At 45.2% G+C, this 11,926-nt stretch overlaps 1 protein-coding gene and 1 long non-coding RNA gene across 2 annotated transcripts; one reads left to right on the top strand and one right to left on the bottom strand.

The window, feature by feature from the left end:
- Nucleotides 1-3,168: 3,168 nt before the first annotated feature.
- LOC119342360 lies at nucleotides 3,169-3,687 on the bottom strand. The gene is made up of 2 exons (XR_005165564.1): nucleotides 3,396-3,687; nucleotides 3,169-3,313 (listed from the first exon to the last, which is right to left on the bottom strand). It is a non-coding gene; the product is annotated as an uncharacterized LOC119342360 (long non-coding RNA).
- A 2,706-nt stretch (nucleotides 3,688-6,393) lies between these two features.
- Nucleotides 6,394-8,676, top strand: LOC119342344 (cyclin-P3-1-like). Its single transcript, XM_037614092.1, has 3 exons — nucleotides 6,394-6,696; nucleotides 7,556-7,977; nucleotides 8,083-8,676. Exons 2-3 carry the CDS (start codon nucleotides 7,571-7,573, stop codon nucleotides 8,393-8,395), a joined length of 720 nt encoding a protein of 239 aa, XP_037469989.1. The 5' UTR covers nucleotides 6,394-6,696; nucleotides 7,556-7,570; the 3' UTR covers nucleotides 8,396-8,676.
- The last annotated feature ends 3,250 nt before the right edge of the window (nucleotides 8,677-11,926 follow it).

Raw genomic sequence — 11,926 nt, 5'->3', positions numbered from 1 at the left:
GTCCATTAATTTTTTTCACTTATATGATCATGCAGTCATATATACAGTAGCCCCCGAGCCCTCCGTGAGTTTGAAAAACTCATGTGGGGGTCGAATAGCTTAGGGGTATAGATCATAGACGTATTGAAGCCCCTAAGACCATGGTCTGATTTAGGGAACACCGATAGAGGATCAACAATCAAATGTTTGGGTGTCTAATATGTTAAGTGTAATGTGCAAGCATCGTCTTTGGTGGTGGATGCCCCGTCCGAGGAATCGATCGAGCTGAATCAGAAGCTCAAGAACTCTGATGACGAGCTCAATCGAATTAGCAAGCGATTCGATGAAGCGCAATGCAAGTCCGAACTGGGCTATTTAGAATAGTCATGTGTGTAATGAACTTTTTCTGGAGTTTAACCTGGACTGGGTGCAATTGGCATTGCTGTAGCTGTCGCCGCTGAGGTCGAAGCCCTTAAAGCCGAGCTGAGGAAGGCCCAACAAGAGGCTGCACAACAGAAGGCGGCAGCCGAACAAGCGGTCACCAAACTGGCAACGGTGAAGACCGCCAGCCAGCAGCATGAGGCCAGAGTTGCCGAGGTGCAGCAGGAGCTCAAGGATGCCGTCACGAAATGTGAGGACCTTGAGCAAAATAGTAAGGATCAGGCCTTCGAGATGACCTCGTTGAGGTCGACGATCAAGGAGGCGCGAGGCTGCCAAGCGGAGCTCCACCAAGTCAAGCTTATTGCGGATGGTAAGCCAAACTCACTACAATGTGCCTTTGGTGGTAATAGGTTGCATTGCTCACGGAAGTATGGCATTCCCCATGCGCTTTTGCAGACCTCCCGAGGAGTGCGTCCAACATAGCAAAGTACTTCGTGTCTCGTGAGGGTCGTGCCGATCAGAGGTTGTTTTGGGCGCAGTTTCAAGCCCCGAGCACCCTCCCCTCCTCAACAACTGGATGAAGCAGCTGATGGAGTTGCATCGGATGGCGGAGCCGGCGATGAAGGACCTCTGCGTCAAATTGTGGCCTTCCGAGTCAGTGCGGAGCAACTACTTCGGCCCGGTGCATAGGTTGTGCCAAAGTTGAAGCTCTCAATGAAAGCACCATTATCGGTGTCAAAACCGGCGGATGTCGGGTAGGGGGTCCCAAGATGTAGATCTTGGATCGATGGGGAACAAGGAACGCAGAGAGAGTATTTACCCAGGTTCGGGCCCTCTCGAAGAGGTAAAACCCTATGTCCTGCTTGATTTTATTGATGTGTGTGTATGATGGTTATAGAGTTGATCTACCATGAGATCATATGAACTAAACCCTAGATGAGTAGGATGATGGTTCTAGCCTCTACGGACTAAACCATCTGGTTTATATAGACACCAGGGGTACCTAGGGTTACACATGGTTGGTTACCATCAGGGGATAAACATGCCAACTCCCTTATCTTGACTTGGATGACACACCAAGGCTTAAGAGGTTTCCTTCCCGAACACCGAATCACTTATAGCTCGACCTTCCAATGATGGATCAAGAGTGGCCCAACTGTCTGGCCTACGAGAGATAGAGTGGCAGCCCGGGGATCCCTTAGTCTGGGACACCCTCAGGCTAACCCACCTCTAGTATGCCGACGACACCCTAATCTTCATCAAGAGGAAATCATCAACCTTGAGTTTCTTCTAATGTGTTTCGAGGCTATGTCGGGTCTCAAGATTAATTTTGGAAAAAGTGAGGTGATTGTAACCGGAGGGGACTTGGAGTTGCAATTAAGGGGTGACCCATATGATGAACTAGATGATACCCCGCGCGTTGCTACGGGATACTATAGTTCACTTATGTGTGGAGTTAGTGGTGATACACATTGCATGACTCCATGAAAAAATAGAAGCCCCTGGTAACATTTTATTAAATAAAACTAACAAAGTCTCGTCAGTCATTCCATCATCAGTACATTGCACTGGAAAAAATAGGGTAGTACAATTAGAAGTGGGGCCAGAAGGAAGAAACCAGAGTGTCCCCTGTCCAACTTTCTTGTATTAATGTGTAACGAAGGAAGGATGGAAGCAATATAAGCAAGCATCCTCGGTTTATTTATAACATTTCATTCAACAATACATGCCTTCAAGGTTTGCAAATAAGATGGTTTCGCTTTGAAGACATGCCAACATTGGACAGAACATAATAAAACATAAGATCAAAATTATTCCAAACACGCAAACATAAAAGAGGTGTGTGAAAGCACAATCTTTTTATTGCTGGAAATTATTAAAAAAACTTGACGGTCAGGAAAATAAGAAGGAACCCAAAGGCATGCCTTTTTTATGTAAGGGAAGGACCCAAAAGCTGGCTCCATTGCCCGCAATGGCGCAATTGCAAACTCAGTGTGGCACCCTTTTTGTGAGAATCAAGGTTGTAGCCTTTACACTTACATGACTTCCCGCCATGCTAGAAGCACTTCTTTCAAATACTGAAAAGAGTATAAGATTTGAAAATAAGTGAGGCTCCTACTTCAAGTTTTAACAAAAAAACTATAATTAATATATCCGGGGGGATTCAAAGGCATATTTTGCATTTAATAGAGGGGAAGATCACATGTCAGACAACTAAAGAATCAATGATTGTCAATCCCGTAAGTAACACACAATCAAATATCCGCAAAGAAAACTAAGAAAATGACTCTGTACAATCAAGTGTTAGATTAAAACCAAACATGGAAACCAAACTTGCCTCATTGTTTATTGGTAACACTTATGGTCTTCATCATTGTACAACTTTCAGCGGTTCCCAGTAGTGTTGAATGAACATGACCTGGAAATTACCTTTAAACAAATAATTACTTCAAGGAGAATAAGTACATGCATTAGAAGGAAAGTCAGTATACACATATATATGCTATCAATACATTTCGACAGTCACAACTGAAAGATTTTTTTGTGCATATTCAAAAGGCGCCAATCACATGAAACAAAAGCAACCAAGCTATAACAGAAACTTCATACCGGAATTGGCTAAAGCACATCAAATGCAACAGACCCTTAAATATAATAAATTCCAAATGTAGGGAAATAATGAATATCCGTGCTGGCTTTTTTTTTCATCTGATCCTTTTCCCTTGACTTTTCATCTGACATTTTTCCTCTGATAAAATGAAAGAATGGCTGCCTTTTTTTCAAAAAAAGAAAGAAAGAACATGAATGTTTATTACGGACCGATGCCAAAGCCTCGTGCATCAAAAGGGTGAGATCAAAACCATGGAAGAACAACGTTGCTACCGGCCATCAGCTATCAGGCCACGAGTAAACCTGCCACGGCCACCTTCGCACGTGTCGACGTTGCATATAGCTGCAACACAGGAATACATGCATATAGATCGGCTTGCCGATGGATCGAATTTGGATGAAACTATATTAAGAATAGTACATACGTGCAGATTAAGGTCGAGTTTTCCTATTGGGCCAGCCAGGCGAGATCGAGAAGACCTTGTCCTATCTATTTGCCTACTCTGATCCCCGTCGGCGTGACACCCTTCCAGATCTTGCGATCCTAAAAAACTCCCAAGCAGTGGGAGGGGCAATGCTAGATACCGGTTCTTGTGGCCTACAACATCAAAAGCAAACGTACACACTTTCCCTAAGTTGAGAACTGCTAACCCCAGACTTGCACAAAGTAATCAACAACATCAGATCTAAATGCGTGGGACAGGATGAGATCATGGAGCCTAACCTTTGGTGAGGATTTCATGATGCGTTGATGGGGCAGTCATGATCTAAGACTACAACGCCATGGGACTTCATCATTGTTGAACGATCACTCAATCAGAATCGAAGGTAGCACTGGATGGCATCGGTAGGCGAAGAGGACATGCCGACCTTGAAACCCAACGCGAAGAAGATGGCCAAGGCGACGAATCGGAGGGAGATAGATGGTAGAAGCGAAGGAAGGTTGGGGATGCGGGGCGGATATTATTGATGGGGGAGGGGGAGAGGCAATGGGGATGGGGATGGCCGTGTCTGGAGCGCTGCCGCCGCCGCGAGGAGAATCCAAAGCGCAAGAAGGGGATGGGTCTGACCAGGGGCGTGGGGCGTGGCTGCGTAGGGAAAATTAGATAGATTTTGTTTTTTCTTTTGAGGGAAATGACCTCACAAGGTGGGCTGTGTGGGACTGTATGATGTGTGACGTGGCTTGCTGTGATTGGATGCTGACGTGTCTACGTTGCATGTTGAGATAAATCAAGTAGTGGGGGTGAACTTCTTAAGTATATAGGATTATGAGTTGGGTCCATACCAATCAAGTATCTTGGAATGCCCATCTCAAATCGAGCATTGATGGTCATGGAACTTGAGCCCGTAGTCGACAAGGTGTCCAGGAGGGTTGAACTATGGCAAGGAAATCTTTTAGTCTTGAGCAGTAGGCTAGTGCTCATAAATGACTGCCTCACTAGCATCCCCAAGTTTATCACAAGGTTCTATCTTCTACGAGACGGTATTCACGAAAAAACTGGATAGGGTGTGATCCAGATTCTTCCGGGCTAAAGAGTTAGGCAAACAAAAATACCATAAGGTTAAGTGGAACGTCATTTGCTTATCAAAAGAAATTGGCGGGCTCGCAGTTACAAATCCCAAAATCATAAATTGGTGCCTGATCGCCGAATGGGCATGGAAATACTAATTGGATAAGGGGGTCAATGGCTAGATATATTTAAAACTAAATACCTAGTCGAGGGAGGAATGAACTTTCGGCCAAATACTAAGCTATCCCAATACGCGAGGGGAGTGAGGAAAGTTCGATCGCTACTTGGATTGGGCATGAAATTTGAAGTGAAGGATGGTAGAGTGGCACTTTTCTAGTTGTTCGGTGACAACAATGACTGGTGTGGCTCTTTGACATTCGGGACGAAGGGACACCACCAGCTAGGGAGGCGCCCTCGTCTCACAACGAGTTTTGGTGCCGGAGCCTCATCCACTGAGAGTTCTTTTCCCGTTATTGGGTCACGCCTGGCCATGTATCCATTTGTGTCATGTTTTGTGCGTAAGCGTCATCGCAACTTTCCCTTACAACCTTTGTAAACTTCTAACGGCCTCATGTTTAGGCCGAGCAGATGACTTCACTCTATTTTTTTTATCAAACTAAGTTGCCTCTGGAGCCTCCAAATAAATAATAATAAAGTAAACTTTAAAAGTTGATCTTAGTTCACCAACCGGAATGAACTACTCCCTCCCATCCATATTACTTGTCGTTTAAACAGATGTATATAGCATCTCAATACATCTGTTTAAGCGACAAGTACATACAACTGTTTAAGCGACAAGTATTATGGATCGGAGGAAGTAGCGATAAACCAATGCCGCCGCCACCACCAGACGACTAGGGAGGCGATCTCTTTCCTTCGATCTCCACCGGCCGGGGCGCTGCCCCCCTCTCCCTTTGGTCGCTGCTCCGGCGTCAGGAGGGAGGGAGACCCCGTTCCTCCGCTCTGTAGTTAGGTTTTGGATTTGTAGGTCGTGGTGCGTCGTTGAGGTGGTGGGAGCGGCTCCCGGGCGTATAAATCTGCCTCAACTCCACCCCTACACTGGCGGTGTCCTTCATGGCGGCGTCTTCGGAGTTGATGGAATCATGTCTCTACCGACCTCTCAGATCGGCAGCGTTAGGGTTCATGGATGGTGTTGGCGAGGCGGCGGCGGTGACTCCATCACGTATGTCTCTCCTTCTGCTTTGTCCCTGTTGCTGTGGCATTGTCTCCGATGTCATGGTGGAGTAGGGAGGTTTTGTCGTTCAAGAGTACGCGCATGCGGTTGTCTACACAAGTGACAGTTGGAAGATGGAGTATCTTGTGCTGGGTCTGTGGTCGAAAGCTGACAGTTCTGGTTTCCTCCTTCAACATCGTCGTCATGCGGAGGTATCAGTTCTGAAGTTTGATGGCGTGTTCAGGGACATGTTGACCCGTTCCGATTCTTTCAACGGCTATGGTTTTGTTTCTGACAAACTATTTTGGAGGTCTGTAAAGCTGGTGATAAGTGATGGAACCGCGTCGAGCTTGGGTGAAGAGGTGTTTTGTCTTTTTACCTTTTGGTGGCCGCTTCGGTGGCGTCGAAGGAAAGGGACAGGCGCTGGTATTTTGCATATGATTTTTCTATCTTTTCAGTCATGCATGGTCGGTGATTACGTGCCTTGTAATTTGGTCTTTATTCTATATAAATGAGACATGTATTATCATGAAAAAAACAATAAACTGATGCATTGTGTTGTCAGCCTCCAGCACGGACTCAACTTTGGATAATGTTTCCGACTAGGTGCCAAGCTGGGATAAGCGTGAATGAAGTGGAGGACGCATGGGTCTCCTCCTATTCCTGCTGCTACTGGTCTTCCGTTGTATCAGGGCCCATCCTCTCTATCTCCACCCCTGCTAAAATACTCCTACTCGATGAATCACATCGATAAGACGGCGACAAATAGCGTTCTTCCCTGTCCTTTTCCTCTTCGCACCGACAGATCCCGCAACAAATTAAATAGAAGAAATACAGTCCTGTATTTCTTTTGAGAGAGAGACAGATCCAAAGAAGCGGCTGGCTTTGCTGCTGCTGTTCCAACCGAAAAGGCGAGGAGAGACGGAGGAGGGGCGGCCGTCGGGAGGAGCGTGAGGCCGCCAGCTCCAGCTCGAGCTCAACCCTGAAGAAGAAGAAGAAGGCCTCCTTCCCTTCCCCCGAGCTCAAGCCTAGAGCAAAGCTGTAAGAATCTCTATCTACCAAGCCTCTCCCTCCCGTGCGGTTTGTTGGCTAGTACTCCTAGATCTCAAGTTGCACAGCATAATGCTATCCTACCTACTACCTGCGTAGCTAGGTGCGGCATTTGGGTCTGGATGGGATTCCCACTCAATCTGCCGTGCCCTTCTTGCTCTATTCTCTTTCGAGCGAGCTAGGGTTGGTCCCGAAGGAGCGCAGGAGCGTCGGGGAAGCACAAATCTGCTTGCCCGCGTGCTCTGATGGGGCGGTGTGCCGGCTACTTTGGGGTGGATTTGGGCGCAGCTGCGTCAGGAAGGAGTGTTTCTTGCCACCTCTTTATGGTTGTTTATCCCCTCCGTTTGGTTGAGGGTTTAGGATTTCCCTTTATAAATGAGGCGAAATATACCAAAAATACTTGTTTCAAAAATAATAATACCAAAAATAGAAGACGAATAACCCTCTGGATGCCCCAAAAGGGAGCAACACCCAGCTACTTTGTGTCTTGCGTATCTTCTGAATGGGAAAAGGGAAAGGATTAGATTCATGCTGATGCTTGTTAATTTCTTGTGTGTGTTTTGGTGCATTCCTTGCCAAGACTGAAACTGTATTCCGATCAGTATGTTGTGCAATGAGAGAGCTAAGCATGGTGGTAGTACACCACTGCCTCACGGAATCTTGGTTCGGCTCCGCATCTTGTACAAGAACAGACGCGGCTGCGAGTTTTGTGCAGCAACTCTAAGCCTGGGAAAAATACCTCCAGCCTTCTTGCATTGAACTAGGATCAACTTTCTTGTGCCAAACCTTCAAAGTATCTACTGTCTGCTCTACCCATTTTTTTTACCAACAACTGTTCTGTCTTGTACAGTACTTATGTCTGCACATGGAGTCATCTACAGCTGATGCCGGTGACAAGCATCTGGGGAGCTACCTGACATTGGGTTTGACAGTATCGCAGTCAAAGAAAGGGGATACTAAGTTTCCAAAGGTCCTGTCGCTTCTTGCCACATATCTGGGCAGATCAGTTCAGAAGAATGAAGAATTACTAGGTTCTAATGGAATAAAGGAGTCGACCACCATCTTTCATGGCCAGAAGGTGCCAGATCTCAGTATACAGCTCTATGCAGAGCGCATTTTCAAATATGCCGAGTGCAGTCCATCCTGCTTTGTGTTGGCACTTGTCTACATGGAGAGATATCTACAGCAGCCAAATGTGTACATGACGCCCTTCAGTGTTCATCGCTTGCTGATTACAAGTGTGGTGGTTGCTGCCAAATTCACAGATGATGCGTAAGTGTACCCAATGCAACTGCAATTCAGCTGTATTTTGTGTATATCACAAACATGTACAGGTTTCCCAGAAACTTTCTCAAAATCTCAATGCATCTCCTGCAGGTTTTTCAACAATGCATTCTATGCTAGGGTGGGAGGAATCAGCACAATTGAGATGAATCGTCTCGAGCTGGATTTGTTGTTTAATCTGGACTTCAGGCTTAAAGTGAACCTAGAGACATTCGGGAGCTACTGCTTGCAGCTGGAGAAACATGCACCTGTGTCACCAGAGAGACTGCCGGTTCAGGTTCATTGTGTCAGTGTCAAAGGATCTAAAGATTTGAGCTATAGCAGCAGTGCTAGCGCCGACGAGTTTTGCCAGAGCAAGCTTGTTCGCCAAAGCTACAGCAGTCAGGCTCTCCAAGGATGCAGCTGACCAATCTATTTATGGCCTAAAGTTTTGCAAAGCATGTGACCTGATTACTGATAATTCTTTTAGATCTGACATTTGTGGATTCAGATTGCATTAAGTTGTTCTGGGGGTGTTTGATTAGTAGGGCTTTGATTCTACTCCCTCTGTAAAGTAGATGATCTAAACGATCTTATATTTCTTTACAGAGGGAGTATTTTACTTCTGTAACACTGTAATTCTTGCAAACCACTTTGTTTAAAATGTTCACAATCGAGTTGGGAAACAACAGGTCTGAACATTGTTCATGTCCTGTGATATCCAATGCCGCGGTTTAACCGGTTCTGTTGCCAAGTAGCCTGTCGGCAAAGATGAATCAAGGTTTTCCAAGATCTGTGAATGGACTGTTCATTCTCCATGCATCTTCTGATTCTGTTTGAGTCGCATAACAGGATCTGTGATGATTCCCACCGGCATTGTTGCAACAAGGAATTTATAAAACGAATTACTTTCCTGAACACAAGACCATGACTACGAGAGACATTGCCAAAGCATGAAAACAGAGCCAACGCCTCAGATGCACATTCGACTCAGAATATTTGAGTGGTGCAGCATATAATTCGAAACAGATGCTATGAAAAGGCTGGACCCACCTGCAGCTTCAACACCCCCACGCTACTCTAGTTTTGTTATCTGTAAGTAACATGAGCAAATTAGTTTTATGAGGGGAAGAGACCATCCAGACTGGTATTTTTCTGTCTGATACTCAGCTTTAAATTTCTGTACGTGTTCTCTGGGCAGTCCTCAAACGTTATCCCTTAATTAGACTAGTAGAGTAGATATCTGGGCAGTCGTAAAGAAATCCACAATTCTAGTCATGAGGGGATTGTAAAATTAACTACTCCCTCCGATCCATATTAATCGAGAGAGGGGATTGTACTACAATTTAGGTGCAAGGAAAGGAGAATTCATATTCCTATGTTTTTCCTCCACTTGTCCTATGAATCAAAGAACAACTTGTCACCAGAGTACAAAGATAAAACAATACTACAAATAATGTGATAGTAGTACACATGTATATTTATTACTATTCATTATTCAGGAGAAAGACAAAGCACAGTAGTAGATGGAGTTGGATCATCAAAATACTTATAAAGCAAAGGCATAGTTTGTCAAGATGGGCTCCTCATGATGGACAGATGAAACAGCAACATCAACATGCTTGACTCTGACAGGCCGTTTTTTCCCTCCGGGTGCATCTTCACGCTCCACGATCACGGTGGTGGCAGTCAGGGAATGACTATCAGTAAAAGGATCCGGAGTAAAATACCCTTGGATCACGCAGAAGACAATGCCACCAGCAGAGATGCTGTCCTCCTCCTTACCAATGCACTCAAAGCTCATAAACCTTCTGTCGGAGAACTTGTCCCAGGGAAATTCCAGCACCATGGGAGCACCAAGGATAAATTTTCCATCATCTTGAGCCAACTCATAAGCCTCAAGGCCTTCATCCCAGCAGGCATACACAAAACCCTCCGCAAAAATGCATCGCCCATTCAGCAAACCGATTTCGCCGAGCCACCTGCTCATACTTGGTGGCTCCACAACAAACCACTTACCACCATGCCTCAGGTCACACAAGAAACACCTCTCCGTGTCGAAATCCGAGATCAGAAATGCGCCGTCGCCTACGTCGACAAATCCAAAAACCTTAATCTCTTGCTCCAAATCCAAATCCCCCGATGTTCGGCGATAGACCCACTGTAAAGTCTGCCTATCAAGAGTATAGACAGCCATCAACTTCTCGCCGATGGCGACAATGTCTTCACCAGCTCGGAAGACGGCCGAAAAATAGACACTGCCCGGTCTGCTCTCGACGAGGGAGTAGGACATACTGCTCAGATCAACCTTGTACTGGCTATGGTGTGGGAAAGAAGGGATGACAAACAACTGGGATCCGTCATGTACAAAATGCCAGGTTGCAGGGAAATCTACACTGACACCTCCATCTCTAATTGTGTCTAGACACAACTGTGGTTCTAGCACACTTGCATCACATCTCAACTTTCCTCCAGTAGTAGAGATTTGATATAACACAGATTGCTGATCAACCTGGCATATGAAATACAGATCACATTTGGTCACCACTTTGCAGTCCACAAGACTGTCTGCGGTCCAAACCAGTTCGCCCTTTCGTTTCAAATAATTCCTGCAGGTGGAAATTGCAATTGTTAAAGCACACAAGTGAGGTAAATGCTCCCAGAGTATCAAAAGCCAAGTAACTAATTTAAGAAAAGCTGTTTCCAGTAACTAATTGTTATAGTATCACCCAAGACATGATGAGAAAGTTGTACTTGAACTAACTGAAGACGAGAAAATCGAACCTGCAGCATTTAAGCATTTCTTGGGAATCTTCAACAGGGTGGTCGAACCCTCCGAACATTGCGCGCAGTGAGGTATCATCCACCTTGCATGCATCGTCAGTATATGCCCTGGTTCACCAATAAAAATATACAAAGTCAAATTTTACGTAAATGACAGCACAGCAACTTCTTGATAGTTTTCATCAAATGATGTCCACTTATAAAGTACTAGTGCAATCAAGAACAACTCGAAGCCCCAATTCCAACTTTTGTTCAAGCGGAAACCAACTTATTATTAGAACTTAAAAATGCAGGCACACTTACTGCAAAGTGGCAAAAGTGTCATAGTGATTGTACTGATACGATTTTTCTCTGAGCATGTCCACCCTGCGGCATGTGGAGTACAGGACCTCGATGCCGTGGACAGGGCTGCCTTCACCGTCGTCTGATCCGGCTGCACTCCGGACGCGGAACGTGGTGATCATCGCATGCCGCGCGTCGCAGCTGCACGCCTCGTACATGTTGATCCACACCGCGCACAGCATCTGGCCCGCGAGCTGAACGATGAAGCCACGCCCTTCGTTGTAGTACGGCCACAGCATGTCGACCATCACCGGCGGCTCGAGCGGCGCGTCCTCCTCCTCCTCCGGCGAGTACTTGTAGGCAAACAGAGTGGTGCCATTGATGAAAAAGATCGCGCCTTCCTCCTGGACATGCACTGCCCTGCCGGAGATATATTCATAATCGGAGGCCTTGTCGGTAGCAGTGCGGACACGGGTCAAGGAGCCGGTGGCGCAGTTGAAGCAGAAGCAGAAGCAGAAGAAGAAGAAGAAGAAGAAGAAGAAGAAGAAGAAGAAGAAGAAGAAGAAGAAGAAGAAGAAATGACCGTGAAACAGTTGAATTAATAGAACTAGTTATATTATTTGAACTAGTTTATTTTTAGTAAATGCTTAGTTGAACTAATTGAATTAATATAACTAGTTTATTTTTAGTAAATGTTTAGTTGAACTAGTTAAATTAATATAAATAGTTTATTTTTAGTAAGAAAATTTAGGTACGTATATGAGATTATTATTTGAACTAGTTGAATTAATAGAACTAGTTATATTATTTGAAGTAGTTGAATTAATAGAACTAGTTTATTTTTAGTAAATGATTAGTTGAACTAATTGAATTAATATAACTAGTTTATTTT

The sequence above is a fragment of the Triticum dicoccoides genome, chromosome 1B (genome assembly GCF_002162155.2).
Source record: "Triticum dicoccoides isolate Atlit2015 ecotype Zavitan chromosome 1B, WEW_v2.0, whole genome shotgun sequence".
In the NCBI taxonomy this organism is placed as follows: domain Eukaryota; kingdom Viridiplantae; phylum Streptophyta; class Magnoliopsida; order Poales; family Poaceae; genus Triticum; species Triticum dicoccoides.
This window is presented reverse-complemented; position numbering and strand designations above follow the sequence as displayed.